The 19,307-nt window shown below is 39.7% G+C and overlaps 1 protein-coding gene across 4 annotated transcripts in view; it reads right to left on the bottom strand.

Annotated features, from left to right (window-relative positions):
- The window catches only part of LOC122355390 (glutamate receptor ionotropic, delta-1-like), a 53,579-nt gene that overhangs the window by 17,435 nt on the left and 16,837 nt on the right, over window positions 1–19,307 (bottom strand). For 3 of the 4 annotated variants that reach the window (XM_043253610.1, XM_043253612.1, XM_043253613.1), the window contains exons 5-8: window positions 12,073–12,174; window positions 11,334–11,531; window positions 10,036–10,366; window positions 7,583–7,721 (exon numbers count right to left, since the gene is read on the bottom strand). In XM_043253610.1, coding sequence (XP_043109545.1) covers window positions 7,583–7,721; window positions 10,036–10,366; window positions 11,334–11,531; window positions 12,073–12,174 — 770 coding nt within the window. The remainder of the gene's footprint in view (window positions 1–7,582; window positions 7,722–10,035; window positions 10,367–11,333; window positions 11,532–12,072; window positions 12,175–19,307) is intronic. The other variant, XM_043253611.1, reaches the window with a different exon arrangement.

Genomic DNA, 19,307 nt, shown 5'->3' with positions numbered 1-19,307 from the left:
TTCTGTTTTTTGGAAGGCATGTTGGAGGCCCAAACTTAAAAAATTAGTTTGTCACTTTTATTTAAAAAAAAAAGTTTTTAAACAAGCAAGATCACTGGCTCGACTAACTCTGCCTAAAGCTGCTCTGTTTAATTTCTTCAGGTCAGAATTTATTAATTTATCATGTTAATGGTGCCACAGGATTCATCCAGAATTCAGCCCGCATATATCAACAGGACAGGGACCTAACTTGGCAAGAGCTAACTTTAAAGTCCAAAGACAACTCTGTAAGTAATGTGAGATGTTGGGCAATCTGTACTGCTAATGGAGCTGTCAGGCCCAGCCGATGAAACATAAGCCAGTGAAAGGAAATGTTTCACTCTTTAATGCCAGTTTGCTCATCTGTCTATCAGGAAAACATTTGGAGTTGGTATACAACCAGGTATATATATTAAGGGCAATTTTTGCTTATATACTCTGATATTTTCTTATTATATACAGTGCCTTACAAAAGTATTTACCCCAACATTTCATTATGTTGCTGCCTTATGTTGAATTGCTTTAAATTAAAAACAGTGTTTTGACATCTTTGCAATTTATTAAAAATAAAAAAGGCCCAACAGCTGGAAATGCATATCAGAGCAAAATCAAGCCCTGAGATCAAGATAACTGCCTGTAGAGCTCAGAAACAGAAATGAATCAAAGCACAGGTCTGGGAAAGTTGCTGCACTGAAAAATTGCTGCACTGAAGGTTCTTGTAATTAATGGAAAAGGGTTAGTGTGGTGACCAAGAAGCTGATGATAATAAGGGCAATTTTAAGCTCCATGGTGGTGTGGGAAACATCAATCCACAAATAAAAAACATTCAGAATTTGCAAAAAAGCACCTAAAGCACAGTGAGACTATGAGGTCTGATGGAACTCAATTCCAAGCATCATGTCTAAAGGAAATCAAACTAAATCAAACAAAAATGTGTTGGCAGCATCCTTAGACATATCATAGGAGAAGAAAAGCTCAATGCACCAAAATATTGAGAGCCTTTATGAGAACTTGCTGTCCAACAGGACAATGACTCTAAAAGTGGCTTATACAGAACTCTGTGAATGTCCTTGAGTGGCCCAGCCAGGGCCTGGGCTGGAACCCAATCAAATATTTCTAGAGAAACCTGAAAATGTGCATCTGCCCCCATCCAAGCTGACAGAGCTTGAGAGATGAAAAGATGAGGAGAAGAATGGCAGATAATGCTGATGTGCAAAGCATGCCACTAAGCACTAAGCTCAGCTACGTACTGATTTAAGGGTTTAAATACTTATGTAATGTACTTATTATACTTATATGCACTTATTTTTTTTTTTATTATAATTTTTTAAGTTGTGAAAGTTCTGTTTTGTGGAGCATAGAGAGTAGATTGATGTGGGAACAAATGAAAGCAGTTTAACACAAGGCTGCCACATAACAAAAAGTGAAATAAACAAAGAGGTCTTAATACTTTTGCAAGGCATTGTATATAGAGGCGCTGGGTTTTATCAGGTTTGCAAGAAAACCCTATAGGACAGTGACCCTGCAGGACAGAGTTTGCTTGTTAAAACTCAATAGGCTCAGGGGAGGCTTCCTGTTGTAAATTTTACTGTTGGTGTCACTGTTGGACAGTCATTTTAAAAAAGATTTGTGATTTATCTTTTTTTTTTTTTTTTTTACTGTCATATTTTGTAACATTTATTTTTGTACTTTTTTTCTTCCCCTACAATGTCTTTCCTAGTGACACTATTGGGCAATGTGAACTTGCAGACATGCAGAGTGCATTCAGCTTGTGCACAAGGCAAGCAAGTGTATTGATGGCTCTCCCCTTGTCATCTTCAACAAGTAGCACTGGGACATTTTATTCACTGAATTGAATTTGTTCATTCGGCTGTTTCAGTGAGAGACAGAGAGAAAAAACATAGCCTTCCTAATGCTATTTGAAAGAGAGGGCACAGGTAAAATCACGCTCAAAACACTTTCTGCCTCTGCAGTTCATGTGTTCAATCAGAATGTGCTCACTCAGCACTCACACTGCCGTCAACCAATTGGAAAGCAGTACACTAATTTTATCAACATTAAAATAGAATTTTATATAACTACAGAAAAGAATGTGTGATTACTGAAAAAATAGAACACATTCAGCAATACAGTATATGCGTGATGACAAGTGAACTGAGTGGCCTATTGCTTTAATAATAAAACAATAATAATGAATTAGCACAAAGTCTGATTACATACACACACACACAATATTTTGGTATTTGTGGTTTATGGGCACTCTTTATAGGCATAATTAGTTTTTATACTGTACAAACTATATGTACTATTGTTGTACATCAACCCTACCTCTTACAGGCAATTTTAGATTAAAAAAGTTTTATGATTTGTAAGCTTTTTGAACAAATCACCTTAAAATTGTAATACCCCTGTTATAAAACATGTCATTAAAAAAATTTGTGTTCCCTTAAAGGGTGCACTTTAATTATGAAAATGCTCTTTATAGGTGAAAGATCTGGACTTTTTTAGTATGAAACCATGCTGTTGTAATAGCTGCATGTTTTGCATTGTCCTGCTGAAATACACAAAACATTCCCGGAAATAGACATCATGTGGAGGGAATCATACGTGGCTCTAAAACTTTTATATATGTCTTTCAGCATTCATAATGCCTTCCAAAACATGCAAGCTGTACATAATCTATGCACTTATGCACCCCTTATACCATCAGAGATGCTGTCTTTTGAACTGAATGCTAATAACACGCTGAAAGGTCTCCCTCCTCTTTAGCCCTGAGGACACATGATTTCCAAAAAGAATGTAAAATTAAGACTTGTCTGACCATAGAACACATGGACCACATGGCTTCCTTTTTGCATGATAGAGCTTTAGTTTAAATACTTGTTACGTTCTTTATGTCAGTGGTTTTCGAACCTGTGTGTCTGATAAGAGAGAAGTACAAAATATGCAAGGCAGGGGTGCCTCCAGGACAGGTTTGAAAACCAATACTCTATGATCATGTGATTTGAAAGTCTTTTAGTTGTCCCAACATTTTTGTTATTTGGGTTGTACTTAAAATAAACAATAAGATCAGACTGAAAATGATTATGTAACATTTGGCTTTCAACAAAACTTGCGCACAAATGAACATGCTGATTTGTTTGCCTGAGAGCAAAGATCTGTACACACAATGATGTGACATAGTTTGCTCAACATCAGCATAATCAAATGAAGTCGAACATCAGAGACACACAGGCTCGTTAAATACTTGTCATCATACCTGAGCAGATGTCACATTATGGAAATACAAAACAGAAGACGAAGGACAGCGAGAACAGAATTTTTAAGCCAACTTATGTAATTTATGTGATTTGTGGAGTTCTGAGTGAGGGTAGTTGGGGAATAAATCCAACAAATATTTTTTAACAAATATTAATTTGTCACTCACAACCATATGTATTATATATCTATTTAAATATTATGAAAATGCCAACTGTTTGAACTCAATGAACCCATGCTGCAAATGAGACTCAATTCAAAGGCTACAGGAAACAATCCCTGAATCACCACACACAGATAAGTTGGTGTAGCCCTGCAGTTTATAACAGATATATACACAATTGTCACAATAAACTATAAAATATGTAAAAGACTAATTTAGTGCAGGACTCTTAAGGCTACATACAAGGTCCCCTTAAAACAACAAAACTATCTGAACGATCAGGCCAGTACTGCTTCCACAAGAAAGTTTATCATTCTTGCTTGTTCATCATACTCAATGTTGTACTCAGGCGCTTTGATAGATTGTTACTGTGAGTACATTCATTCATTCACTCCTGCTGTAGTTTGATTGCTTCAGTCTGCTCTTCGGCTGTTGTTTAAAATGAACTAATATAAATGAATTCTTTAGTCAGTCAGCTTATCAATCGCATTTCCACTCATGTTGCTTTTCGAGCCTATTGTGTTTTTTGTATTCCATTAATTATTCCATCATTTATTCCATTTTTGTGTTTCTTTTATTCCATCAAATGGTAAGTAAATCATTCTTCACTCACAGTAGGTAAGTAAAGTGAGTGAGTAAATGGCTTCATGCATTATCACCACCACTTGACACATGTATAGTTTATCTTTCTCCATCGGCAACCAGGGACACACGTGTGATAAATGCAAGGAAATAGGTTTTAAAATTAGAGACACAAATCCAAACATTAATTGAGGACAATAAGAATGTGAGGGCTGTAAATACTTCTTTGGATGGTACTGGTTCAGTAAATCTTGAACATTGCTTGGTTGTGGCATAAGAGCCTGTGTAGCTGTACAACTGGGTGACTGTTAGTTGCACTAGTGGTGCCTCTTCCTTTCGGATCAGAACATCAAACAGGTTCTCCCCTGATGCACCCACTGAGAAAACTGATGAAAGTGCTCTAGAAAATAGAGTAACCAGCCAACCTAGTCCAATGTTTACTGGGAACCAGAGAACCTGACATCTTGGTAAATTTAAGTGCTGGCTAATGCTAAACGTAAATTTAGGAGCTAATGATGTTCAACTTTGCCAGTCAGAGATCACTGAAAGTGAGTACGATGTCAGACACTGTAATATGCTCTTATCCTCTCCCTGCTTACCGGTGTGATGAGACACATAGTAGACTGCTGTCTCTCAATGGCTGGATGTCTAAGTGGTGCCCACAGAATAACATAGGTTTCATAGACAATTGGACCAGTTTTTGGGGCAGACCTGACCTGTTGAAAAGAGATGGTCTTCATCCCTCCTGGTTTGGTGCCGCTCTTCTCTCTAGAAATATGTCACATAGTCTTATAGCTTGACGAACTAGGGCCCAGGTCAGGAAGCAGACAGATTAGCTAAATCTGCTAGCCGCCTCATGTCATAGAAGGCAGTTAATTCTCAGCACATAGAGACTCTTTCACCTAGATATCACACTATGGAGACCGTGTTTGTTCCCGAACTAGAAAATACAGAAAACATCCAAACCAAATTAAGAGCAACAAATTTTCCACCCTGCCCATATAACATTACCTAGAGAAACACGTGCTAGTGATAAATCCCCTGTGATGTTTGTACTAGTTACTGTATACAGGCCACTAGGGCACCACACAGATTTTATTCAAGAATTTGCTGTTTTTCTTACTGGGGTAGTACTGGCTGCAGAAAAAGTCTTAGTTGTTGTTGTTGTTTTTTTTTTTTTATATCCGTGTTGATAATGAAAAAGATGCAATAGGATCAGCATTTTTAGACATTCTGAACTCTGCTGGGGTTAGACAACATGTCAGGACCTACTCATTTTATTTATATATATAGAATATATAGCTATTTCAGATCATTATCTAGTATTGTGCAAACTCCATATATCTAAAACCGCAAACTCTTCATCTCATTACAAGTATAGTAGAACCATTACTTCCACCATAAAAGAATGCTTTGTAAGTAATCTTCCTGATTTATCTCAATTCCTTAGCACATCAAATACTGCAGAAAAACTTGATGATGTAACAGATACTATGTACTCTTTCTTTTCTAGCACTTTAGATACAGTTGCTCCTTTACGCTTAAGACAGATGAAAGAAAACAATCTGGCTCTATAGCATAATGAGCACACTCACACCCTAAAGAGAGCTGGAGAAAAACAAAACTAGTATTTCATATTTTGTATAGCCTGACTGAAAAATACCCCAACGTACAGAAATGGATTAAAAACTGCTAGGTTTAAATATTTTTTGTCTCTTTTAGAAGAAAACAAACACAACTCCTGGTATTTATTCAATTCAGTGATTAAATTAATGAAAAATAAAGCATCAACAGGTGCTGACATTTCCCAAGATCACTCAGTAATGACTTCATGAACTACTTTTTTCCAAGATTGATACTATCAGAGATACAATTGTAACCATGCAGCTGTCAGCTACAGTACTTGAGGAAACATTCCACTCATTTTCTATTATAAGAGAGGAAGAATTGTGCAAACTTGTTAAATCATATAAACCAACATGTATGTTAGACCCTATTCCATCTAAAATATTAAAAGAGCTGCTTTCAGAAGTCATATATTCTCTTTTGACTGTTATTATTTCATTATTGTCATTAAGATATATCCCCAAAACCTTTAAGTTTGCTGTTGTTAAGCCTTAAAAAAAAAAAAAAAAAAAAAAACAGTCAATAAAAAACTGGTCCATAACGCAACAGCTAGAGTCCTTACTAGAACCAGGAAGTATGACCATATTATCCTGGTTCTGTCAACACTGCACTGGTTCCCTATTAAACATTGGATATACTTTAAAATCTTGTTAATCTTATAAAGCCTTGAATGGCTTAGCTACTCAATACTTGACACATTATAGTCCTCCATGTTTGCTGCATTCTCAAAACTCTGTCCGTTTGATAATACCTAGAATTTCAAAATGAGGCAGCAGATTCTTTTCCTATTTAGCACCCTGGAACAATCTCCCTAACACTGTTCGGGAAGCAGACACACTCTGTCAGTTTACATCTAGATTAAAGACCCATCTCTTTTACCTAACTTACACATAACACACTAATAGGCCTCTATTATTAAGATCTATTAAAGGATTGTTAGGCTGCATTAATTATATCAGCCGGAACACTCCCCATAACACACAATGTACTTGTCACTTCATTAATAGAATGGCATCTATGTTAATATTTCTTTCTTATTCTGTTTCTAAGTCTTTACACAATCTGATATTACAAAATTTATTACAAAATTAAGTGTTTAATCTTGTTATTATACATTACTATCACTCTGTTCTCCTACTTAATACTGTTCAGTGCTTTGACGCAATCTGTATTGTTAAAAGGGATATATAAATAAAAGTGATTGATTGATTGACTTGTTCTAAAATGGCATCAAACATTAATTTTGTATTATCTTGCTACAGATCATAATTCAGAATGTTCAACAGGTATAAATTTGGGCCACATTGTAACTATTACAGTTAAAATTGAAGAATGTTTTTTATTGTAAGTAATTATATTTATATTTATGTGGGGTTAGGTCTTTACCTTAAAGTGTGTTCAATTTAAAAAAAAAAAAAAAAAAAGTTCAGTTGTTTTCTATTTCTGAAAATGAATGGTGTTTACTGGCATTCAAATTCAGCATACATTTTATACAATTATACAAACCTAGGTTAACCTTACCTAGCCATCATGAAATCCTATTCTCTGCTTCAGCCATAATATAGTACTGCAACTATAAATGTCTATGATTAACAAGAATTTTTCTTTCATTTATGCCCACTTACTACGTTTGGATAGGCTTGAAAATTGAAAAACCTTTATATGTTTCCCTATTTTTTGAGAAATCCCAGTACACTGAGTTGCCTGCTTGCCTTCTATTTCCACACAAAGCCTATGTTTAACTGTTCAATACTGCATCAATTTTCTGCATATTGCCTGCCATGTGGCCAACCTATGTTCGAAGCTTCCTGAACATATGGATGCACCAATTATGAGGACAAACACCGAGATAGAGAAGATTTTAATAGACATAGATCAACTAATGGTACCATATGGTATATCAAGTGGACGACTATTTGTGAAATAATAATTTACCTTATAGTGTTGTCCATGCGGGACACAGTTAGGAATGCAGCCAGGTTAGCAGTGTAAGAGGAACACACAATCAATGTGAACAACCACCAACTGCCCATGACTATCCTCAATGCCACAGACCCCACCACCGAATCTCCACCTGTGACAGATAACACAAACATGCTTTAGAGTGCGTAAATGTACTTTCATATGCAAATAAATACATACACAAATAAATGTAGTGTAAGAATGAATTTTGATTCTTATTATATTTCTAGTAAGGTACATGCATTTGAAATCATGCCATTTTTTTTCCTTTTAAATCCTTTCATAAAAGTTTTTACATAATCCGGATTTTATACTCATAAAATGGAGGCCTACCACAACAAATAGACAAGCAGACATCTAACAAAGAGTATTAAAAGATTATCATATGGTAATTTTATCACAGACGTGCATAATCTATAAAATACAAACACACTTTCACATTATTAACCCTAGTCATTAGAATAAGTCAGAAATGGTACCATTATTAACATGCCAAAAGCATAGCTATTTCCTCATGTTTAAGATATGAGCTGTAGAACAAGTGACTGTTTTAACTGCTGCAAAGGTTTTATTGTGTTTTGTACAATCTGCTGTAAATTTAATATGGTGGCAAGCTAGAGAAATATGGCATAGAAACAGGCCAGATTTAATAACTAGCTGTTAGGTTTAAAAAGGTTGGTAGGCAGTATGCCAGGCATTAATAGAGGGAGCTGGGGGTTTAGCGTGTTATTTGCTGAGGTAGCTATTTATTCAATTTTGTCACTTGGATGAGAACCAGCATATATGCCTTATTCAAAGGCACCTTTAAACTGTTTTAGCGCACTTGTCTGTATGCTCTATGTATAAATGCTGTTTTTGAAATTGGAATTCAAATAAGCAGTTTATCACTCCAGTGACACAATGGTAGGCATCTCTGATGAAAATGGTATTTCACAACTATTAAAATTTTACATGCTCCATAAAACATTCTTTACAACTGCTTTTAAACCTTAAAGGGATAGTTCACCAATTTACTCACCTTTACCTTTATTAGGGCTAAAGGCACACCTTAAAGCAAAATGTGCTTTTTTGTGAATGACTGCATCATTTAAATGAACACTGATGAAGCAACACATTTTGTGCTAAAAAATCATAGTTGTTATAGATATCAATCATAGAAAAACTGATCTAATTTTTAGATGTTTGAAATACCGCTACAGTATATGGTGGTAGAAGATTGATTGGTTGATTTATTAATTGATTGGTTGGATGATTGATTGGTGTACTCTGCAGATAAGAATTTTAGAATGACCTGACGTGAAGTCTACACAGATTGTCCTTGACATATGATCTTCTAGCAATTACATTGCATGGTACAAGCAGATTTGGTTCAGCTGTATCTTGCTCTCTCAATATTTTAATAGTCTGGTTTAGAGTTCAGTCCTACAGCATGTTAGCAGTTACTCTAAAACCCCTACCTCCCCATCTCCACTCGTCTAAGTCTTACAGGGATATGTGTATGTTTACTTGTGAAGCAAAAACATTTCTGTGTATCGTAGCAGATCTATTCTGCTAACATTAAAAAAATAAACAGTCATACCAGTTAACATGCTAACATACTACACAAAGAGTGCTAATAATTAAATTATAATTTAATGCTGCTTGGTTGTCACCTGGATTGAAAAAGAAAGGTTTCTATAACAAAATTCTACAAAATATCTACTTTTGTTGTTCTATGGGTTTGGGATGGATGGATAAATGATAACAGGATTTTCCAACATGTACTCCACCCAATAAGCCTGTACAGAAATCCCTGAAATACTACTAAGCAGAACATTGCGCTACCCTTTTGTGCCATTTTATTTGCAACATAATTCAGGCCTGGTGCAGCTCAGTCTGTAGATTATCACATTATAGAATGAGATGCTGGAGTTAGGTGTGGTCATTTGTACGAATTGCACCCGTTAAAATATGTTTTAACTGCCATAAGATCGGTGGAAAATGCCCACACATTGCATTTAAACAAAACACGCATTTTGATCACTGTCATTTTTTTTAAACCCGCTAGAGGATGCTTAACATTAAAACATAAATATGGGATGTATAAGGTATTTGCACAAATTACCTATAAGGTCATTTTTTGTTGGAGGGCAGGCTGGGATTTTCATATTTAGATAAAGTATTCTCTGATTATCTGCAAACACAAAATCTTTAAGCTGCTAAAAAAAATGCTTGCATTAGCAGTTCAGATGCTTACATGTCTTAAAGGGAGTAATGTATTGACATCCCAACAGCATCAGACAACAGCTTTATTCTTGTCATGTTTCTAAGCTCTGAGTCAAATCATCACCTGATCCCCTGGCTGCTCTTAAAAGCATACTAAGCTGATAAGTCGTTTCTGAAGGTGCCTTTGAATGGACGCTTGGGAAAGGAATTCATTGAAGTACCTTGTTGTACAAAGGCTCCATAGACAATCCATATAGCACTATGCAATGAGTTAGACATGGATGAAGTGTGATGGGCTCCTGGAGGATTCTGGGAGCGGAGCATCTGCATCCGTGTCAGCAGGAAGATAAGAACGCCCACCACTGGAATGGCAGCTGCGATACAGGCCCACACAGCCAAGTCAAAAGGGGCAAACAACGAAAAAATGTTGATCTTTTCCTCAGGTTTTCGATGTAGTATCCCTACAGAGTAGTCCATGTAGCGCTTGCTGAAGTCCACAACGTTCTCTCGCTCTGGTGTTATAGTTATGGCAGACACTGCCAAATCGGCTCTCTGTAAAGACAATCAAAAAATTCAAAAGGTGGATTATAAATAAATTCTATAATTTTTATTTATTTATTGTATTAATAAACAATTTAAAACAAGCTAAATTGTGTAAGATCTTTAGACCGCACAGTGTATCTAATAGTATGTTTATTTTATTTCCCAGCATTTTTTAAAGGATAAGCTCATTATTTTTGGTTATATTTAGGGGTTGTCCTGCACCCCTGCTAAAATCAATAAACAACAATTGCCAGTGGGATGAGAAATTATAGATTTACTGATATTGATATATTTTCAAACAAGCAAACAAGTATATAAATAAATACAAATAATATTATCTTATTAGTATCTCCTTTTTCCAGATAATTTACATATCTTAATAATGAACAAAAATTACTGATTAAGAAAAGGTTTTTGCTGTAAACTCAGCACACTTGATAAAACAAGAAAACAAATTAAATTAAGACTCGGAGGGGCAAAGAAGTCAAAGTATGACATCAGCTTTATAGCTACTGTTTACAAGCCCTGCTAAAAGGCTCAGCTTCATTTAATTGCTGGTTGATATACACAACATCAGTCTGTCTTCGATCGATTCACCTCTTGTTGTTTTTTCTGTTTAACTTGGATGAACTCAATCTAGCTATACGAACCCTCTAATACTGTCCAAGCGAAGTGCTGAATGGTTTGAAAATTGCACTTTACAGTTCATGCCTCAATAATAACCACTTAGAGTCCAAGATTCTGGCCAAAATGCCACAGCAACCAATCACAGAATTAAAAGTTCAATTTACACAATTATTGTGTTTTTTTTGACTGATCATTACCCACCCTCAGAACAAACTAGCACAAAATAAACTAAAATGCAATATATTCTGGTGACCTTTTCAGCAGGGCAGTATAAAATAACAGGCAAGTATTAGTTAGGTAACCTTTTTAATGGCTTTGGACATGTAAATACAATGTTTCGAGCACTTGCCTTGTTTATGAGTTCCCCAATCATGCCATTCCAAGAGCCATTGGACAGCTGAGAGCCATATTTGCTGTCTGCCACCTGGTAGATATCGTACTTGAATCCTAGGATCTTGGCCAAGGCATCCAGGACATCAATTGAAAACCCTTTATATCTTTTGGGCTGTCCGAGGATGTTCTCTGCCACCATCACAAATGGATCCTCCTTCGAAGAGGAATATTGATTACCAGAAGTACAGACTTTTTAAAATGTTTTTTAAATTAATTGGTTGGTAAACTTGCTACAATACTTTTTATGGCTTACTGGTGAACACTTTCTGTAGTAGATGCTTACTAGACTGGTAGAATGATTATAATTAGACAGAAAGAGTTACAAACTCAAACTTAATTTAATTGTATGAACAATTTAATATTCAACATGTTTTAAAGAGAGCTATACTTTACGTAAGAGTATGCATAATAATGTTAGAAAAGAATTTGTAGAAAAGAATTTGTAAGAAAAAGAATTTGTAAGCAAACATGAAGGAGCATGGGGTGTTCAGAACTTTGTGAATGAGGGACGTTCCAATACTATTGAATCTGTAGAGTTTGAGAACTGCAGATTCTGTTCTCTGATAAGCACAAGCATATCTAGTACTTAATTACTGACCATGAAAAATATAACAATTAATTGTTCACACATTTACACATCAACACTAACAAAACATAAATATTTAAAATGTTGCAATGATAAAAGTAAGTATTACCAACAACGTCACAACTTTAACGGTAACCCCTTGCATGCCATTCTCAATGCGGCTCTCCTTTAGACTTCCATTCAGGCCATGGACAGAATCCCATGTAGCTAACTGCAAAATAAAGAAAAAAATTAAAAACAAAAGATCTTGAGTGGCGGGCTAAACTACAGATTATTAAATTAATTCAATCGTGGTTCAGTTAAATACATTAACGTGGATCACATATCAAAATCAATATCCACAATGACACTGTAAGCGATTAGTTTTAAGTATCAATAATGCTACTTTTAATAACCTGATTTAGAAAGCTAATCTCATTAATCATTAATTTACTCAAAGAAACTGGTAATAATGAAGTTTAATAACATCATTTAACAATGAGGCCTAAGCTAATTTCAATGTGATGAGTATTTTTTTTTTTAGGTAATTGCATTAGCTGTAAGCACATTGAACGTGTTGCCATATAATGTAGTCAGAAGTAAGAGAAAGAACATTTGCATGCATGTATCAGTAGTAGCAGGCATATCCCTTTAGGAGGCACAGCATTTGCTTTTCATTACTCTTCCATGAGGACAAGTACCATGCTGGTGTGGTTCCAGGTGGTGGCACTGGATCAAATTACAAAATGCATCTGATGACTGCATACTGCACCATCACTTGCCTTGGGACCCAAAATCATTTTTAAGCCAATACTTGGCATCCTTAGCCATAAGGGATTTCTTCATTACAGTATATACACAAACAGCCCTACAGCAGTGGCACAGGGGAAAGCTTGTAATGTTGAAAAATGTATGAAATTCCTCATTTTCTTACAGAGCATTGCTCTGAACAGTCACAATGTTAAAATAAAGACAAATGATAGCCTCTATGACTGTGTGTGGAGGTGTTGGTGGGTTGGTAGTAGAGCTGTGGAAAAACTGGCCCTAAATTTAGAAATATACTGCCACAGCAAAAACATTATCTTCTTATTCTGTTTTAAATAATGGGATGAAACTCATTGCTGTTACAGATTTGCTACACTGATTACATTGGAACAAGTCCAAATCATTTTATTTTACACTGTTACATTATGAAAATGAGAAAATATAAGTTTTCTCAGAAGGGTATGCACGTTCTGGGATATGCTATCAATTCATTGGATCTTGAAACCATTGACAAAACAATGTGTCAGAGAGAAAATAACTGCATTTGCATATATATATATATATATATATATATATATATATATATATATATATATATATATACACCTACATGTCAACTACATTTAATTAGAGTTAGTAGAGTATTAGCAGACTGGTAGGGTAAAAATAAGATGACATTTTCTTGATAAGCTACCTATAGTCAGTACAATTTCTTTTGGTATATCATCACAATAAAGAGTTAGCAGATAATAATCAGACAGTCTACTTATACTCTATTGAACGTTAGTTGACATGTAGGTGCAAAGTTACTTATTGTCAACAGAATGATCATAAAGGACCATCAAAACAAAGTGTTACCATGCTAACATACATATATCCCAGAGTATATGCAGGGACAAATATAAGTTATCCATGCATTTATTTTCCTGAAAAGTGCCAAAACTGTGGTGCTATGGCACAACACCATGACTTCACAAGTGAAGCCACTGGCACCCTAATATCTCCTTTAGCAAATTCTCTGTATAGTAAATGAGTCATTGAGGTTTTTCCCAGCATGTGAGCTTTTTCCAAATGCACGACTGAAAATACTACTGCTTCCCGTAGACAGCAACAGTGTTAAACACAAATGTCTGGCAACGCTTCACCCTGTCTATGTCTGTCACGGCTTTGCTTAGAGTGATGATCTAAAAGAGCACGGACGAGAATGAGGAGGCTGCCAATTCATCAAACACTGTCAGATTTTTTCCGCTTTCTGCCAAAGTTTTCTCTTGGATGACAAATGAAATTGAAGACTTGATAGATGGCCATCTTATCCAGGGGCTCAAGAGACTCAAAGAACAAACAAAAGCATATCCTTCATCTTCTATTTGATGTCTTATCAGTCTTGACCCCAAACTAGACAAGCATTTATCTGTTTGCTCAGACCTTGGTGACTTTGGGATAAAAGTTTTTAAATAATAAATGGCTGGGTAAAAGCATACGGGACTGTTTTTGCCAATCTGTGTTGCATGAAACATGAATTTAAAATTCTAGAGTATGACTAAGACAGACTACGACTACACTAAGACAGCTAAATTTAGCGGAACATGTTTTTTTTCTTGTCATTTTGACATTCTGAGTCAGTGTTGTGCTTTATGCTTGCCATTCAAAGCTAAAACAAGTAATCAAGTATTAACACAAAGGAAGAAGACTCTGAATAGAGGTTATATGGTCAAAATGTTTTTTAAGATTTACTAGCATTTTTTGGTGTGAAAATACAGATTTCAAAGTAAATGTTACAGTCAATCTTTTTCCAATGTAATAATAGCTCTAGTGAAAAGTCAGTGACATGTCCTGTTTCCCTTTCTAAGCTAAGTGGCGTGATATTCCACTCAGCATCAGAAACATCTGTGTTTTTGTGTGCTGTATTCACGGTACCAGGGCATCTAATAGCTTGCTAATTCAATAGCGAGAAAGGATGAGCGCTATGCTTTTGTTTGGTGGCAAAGCCTGATACGTGACTGGGACCAAGCCAGAGCTCCAGAAGCTTATCTGGGCTTTGCTATATTGTGATTAGCCATAGCCTCTCTTAAACGACAGCTGTAGAATTTCATTGGACAGCATTAGACAGAACAGCTGGCCCAGCAAACTCTCTGGTGTTTATCACCACCTTGTGTTTCTCTTTACACCGAAAACCTGAAAAGCTTAGAAAGAACACATGCCTTAAGGGGTTCTTACTAGGTATGTGCATTTCAGTCATTTTGACTACTCGGGTAATCAGGAGGGTTGGTGAGAGTTCTCTTATATTTTGTGTTTCATTACTGGACTTCGATCAATGTGAAATGTTCTGAAGAATCAAATCACACAAAAATCAAGTAACGCAATCAATGTGTATTCACTGCTACCACATTTCAATGGTTCCAACAGCTCTCAGTGTTCTGTCATTTGGCACATATTTATTTGTTTCTGGTAAACACTGCTTAATGTAGAATAGTAACCAACTACAGTTAGTGAACTATAAGCACATCTTAAAATAAGTATTTTACTTTGGACCTTTAGATATGATAATGTCTGCAGCATTATATGATATGGTAATAATTCAGTTTCATGATTTATGTAAAATAACAGTGGTATTATCATATGATTTCAACACAGTAGTGTAAAGGAACACATATTTTAGAACCCCCAAATCTTAGTAAAATGCTATGATTAAACAGATAGAAAAATCGTCTCGGTTACGTATGTAACCCTCGTTCCCTGAAGAAGGGAACGGAGACGTCACGTCGGATGACCGACGAATTGGGATCTCGCTTCGAGAGACCAATCTACTTCGAGTGTATCTAAACGAGCCAATTGAAGATTGGCATGCGCTAATCGCATCCAGCTGCCGCTGATCACAGCGCGTGTATAAATAAGCAGCGGGTGCAGTGCATATTCAGGTTTTCGCTGAGGAGCCGAGCTAGTGACCCGGCCCCTTCAGCAGAGGTGCAGCACCGTGGCGACGGGACGTGGCGACGGGACGTGGCGACGGGACGTGACGTCTCCGTTCCCTTCTTCAGGGAACGAGGGTTACATACGTAACCGAGACGTTCCCTTTCAGTCGGTCACTCCGAGTCACGTCGGATGACCGACGAATTGGGATCCCTACCAAAACGCCATGGACGCTGCCTCTTCCAGTGTCCTGTGGGAGCCCACAAGCCCCCTCAGTCTATCGGCGTAGGCCGGGGTTCAACCACAAGAAGCCAGCTACTTTTGTAACACTACCCATTTGTAAGACTGGAACACTGGGAAACGCCACACGCTCTAGTGAACAGGGACGTCGCGAAGTCCAGCCTTCCCGTAGGAGGTCTCGGAACGAATACGCATATGGACAGTATTTCAGTTTGCATATGGAAAATTGGAGGTGATTGAACCCTCTTAGACGCAGAAGGTCTGCCGGGAAACACAGGGCTCTAAGGCTATGCCGTGGAAATACACACATAAAGTCCTCTTGGGGTACTTTACATGGCTCCCAGCCCTCACCGGTTCTCACGGATTCATCGAGAGGGCCTGGCGCGGATGCTCCGCAACATCTGGCTGCCGAGGAATGGAGGAGCTCGACAGGGTCTACTGTATGGACGCTCTGGAGCGGTTAACAAGCCGACCCGAAACCGGGCCTCTCAGTGCTTCTACCTGTTTGAGGTGAGAACACAGGAGGATACCGGTTCCACACGTAGGCTATAGAATCTAGCAATCGTGTTGGGGGTCGCCCAGCCCGCAGCTCTACAATCTGTCAGCGAGGTGCCACGAGCCACCGCCCAGGACGATGCAACACTTGCTGAGTGTGCCCGCAAGGGGGGGGCAGGGCATACCCTGTGCTTGGTAGGCTAGGGTAATGGCGTCCACTATCCAGTGAGCCATCCTCTGCTTGGAGGCGGCACTCCCCTTCTGCCGGCCTCTGTGACAAACGAGAGCTGGACTGAGGTCCTGAAGCTTTGTGTCTGGTCAACGTAGCATCTTAGTGCTCGGACGGGACAAGCAACGTCAGGGCTGGGTCTGCCTCCTCCAGGGGCAGCGCTTGAAGGTTCACCACCTGGTCTCTGAAGGGGGTAGTGGGAACCTTGGGCACGTAGCCGGGCCGTGGCCTCAGTGTTACCTGGGAATCCGCGAGCCCAAACTGTAGGCACGAATCTTCGACCGAAAAAGCCTGCAGGTCCCCTACCCTCTTGATGGAGGCCAATGCGAGCAGGAGCAACGTCTTCATAGATAAAAGAACTTTAGCACAACTGCTGGCAAGGGTTCAACGGAGCCTACTGCAGTGCTGTCAGCACTACAGACAGGTCCCAAGAGGGTACTGTTGGGAGCCGTGGAGGATTAAACCTCCTGGCTTCCCTCAGGAACCTGATAATCCGGCCATGCTTACCCACAGACCTCCCATCTATGGGGTCATGATTTGCAGCGATTGCAGCCACGTAGACTTTAAGGGTGGAGGGAGACAGCCTTCGCTCCAACCCTTGCTGCAAGAAGATATGCACGACTGATAGGGCAATTCCGGGGGTCTTCACCCTGAGAAGAACACCACTCGACGAACAGGCTCTACTTCAAGGCATAGGCCTGTCTCGTGGACGGCACTCTAGCCGAAGAAATGGTGTCAACTACCCCTTGAGGTAGGTCACCTAGAGCCTCCGCATCCCATCCAGGGACCAGACATGGAGTTTCCAGAGGTCTGGACGCGGGTGCCAAAGGGTGCCCCGTCTCTGAGTCAGAAGATCCTTCCTCAGAGGGATCGGCCAAGGAGGGGCTTTCGCGAGGAGCACAAGTTCTGGGAACCAAGTCTTCACCAGTAGGGCGCTACTAGCAAGACCTGCTCCTTGTCCTCCCTGACCTTGCACAGTGTCTGTGCAAGAAGGCTCACTGGGGAAATACATACTTGCAAAGGCCCCGCAGTCAGCTGTGTGCCAGTGGGCAATGGGAAGCCTCTGGAGAGGCAAACAGGTCTACCTGAGTGGCTCGGAAACGTTCCCAAATCAGCTGAACCGGCTGGGGATGGAGTCTCCATTCTCCGGGTAGTGCAGCTCGCGACAGCTCGTCGGCTGCACACTCCTGGAATGTGAATGGTGAGAAGCGACCTCAGAACTTCCGACTCCATAGGAGGAGGAGGTGGTGGGCTAGTTGCGACATACGACGGGAGCGTAGACCACCTTGTTGGTTGATGTACGCAACGGTCAGTATGTTGTCTGTGCGGACTAGTACATGCTGGCCTCGAAGGTAGTTCTTGAGACTGCCTAGGGCGAGATGTACTGCCAGCAACTTTAGGCAGTTGATGTGCCATTGCAGTTGAGGGCCCGTCCAAACCCCTGACACTGCATGCCCGTTGTACGTGGCCCCTCAGCCGGTGGTGGAGGCATCCGTGAAACCACAGCATACCTGGAGACCTTCTCCAGGGGCACTCCGGCCCAAAGGAACAAGAGGTCTGACCACGGGGTGAAGGTTTGGCGGCAGGCCGGTGTTATTTGAACCCGGTGAGTGCCACTTTGCCACGCCCACCTCGGGACTCGATCGTGTAGCCAATGTTGAAGCGGTCTCATATGGAGTAGTCCCAGCGGCATCACTCTGGCCGCGGCTGCCATATGCCCCAGGAGCCTCTGAAAATATTTCAGTGGGACCGCCGTCCTGCTCTTGAACATATTGAAGCAGTTCAACACCGAATTGGCACGCTCCTCTGTGAGGTGTGCCATCTGATCGATCGAATCCAGCTCCATCCCAAGAAAAGAGATCCTCTGCGTTGGACAGAGTTTGCTCTTCTCCTGGTTGACCTGAAACCCCAACTGGCTGAGGTGCTGTAGCACCAGATCCCTGTGTTCGCACAACTGAGCCCGGGACTGAGCTAAAATGAGCCAGTCATCCAGTTGGTTGAGAATGCGAACGCCTTACTCTCTCAGTGGAGCAAGGCCTGCCTCCGCGACTTGCATGAAGACGCGTGGCGACAGGGAGAGCCCGAAGGGTAGGACTTGTACTGATATGCTCGACCTTCGAACACGAACCTCAGGAATGGCCTGGCGCGGAAGAATCGACACATGAAAGTACGTGTCCTTCAGGTCGATCACTGCAACCAATCCTGGGGACGGACGCACTGAATAGGCGTTTCTGTGTCAACATCCTTAACGGGAGTGCTCGATTTAGGACTCACAGATCCAAGATTGGTCGTAACCCACCGCCTTTCTTGGGCACTATGAAGTATGGGCTGTAAGCCCCGACCTCATATCGGCTGGAGGAACCGGCTTTATCGTGCCTTCACTAGAAGGACAGCAATCTTCGCCCACAAGACAGGGGCACGCGCATTGTTCACTGACGTATAGCGGATCCCACTGAACTTGGGGGGACGCCGGACAAACTGAATCATATAGCCGAGTCGAAGGGTTCGCAGGAGCCACCGGGATAGCCTGGGAATATTCAACCAGGCATCCAGAGACCGAACTAGCGGCTCGAGCGGAACCACCGACGTGCAGGTGATGGGGCAGTGAGGGGGAGTGCAGGGACCTGGCTCGGGCGTCTCGTGGCCGGTCGGAAGCGGGGTCTGAGTGTGTGCAACTCTTACCTGCATCCCCGCAGAAGTGAGGCGGGTAGGCCGTTGGTTCGTCC

Source organism: Puntigrus tetrazona, chromosome 12 (assembly GCF_018831695.1).
Source record: "Puntigrus tetrazona isolate hp1 chromosome 12, ASM1883169v1, whole genome shotgun sequence".
NCBI lineage: Eukaryota > Metazoa > Chordata > Actinopteri > Cypriniformes > Cyprinidae > Puntigrus > Puntigrus tetrazona.
Note: the sequence above shows the minus strand (reverse complement) of the source record. Positions and strands in the feature narration are given on the sequence as shown.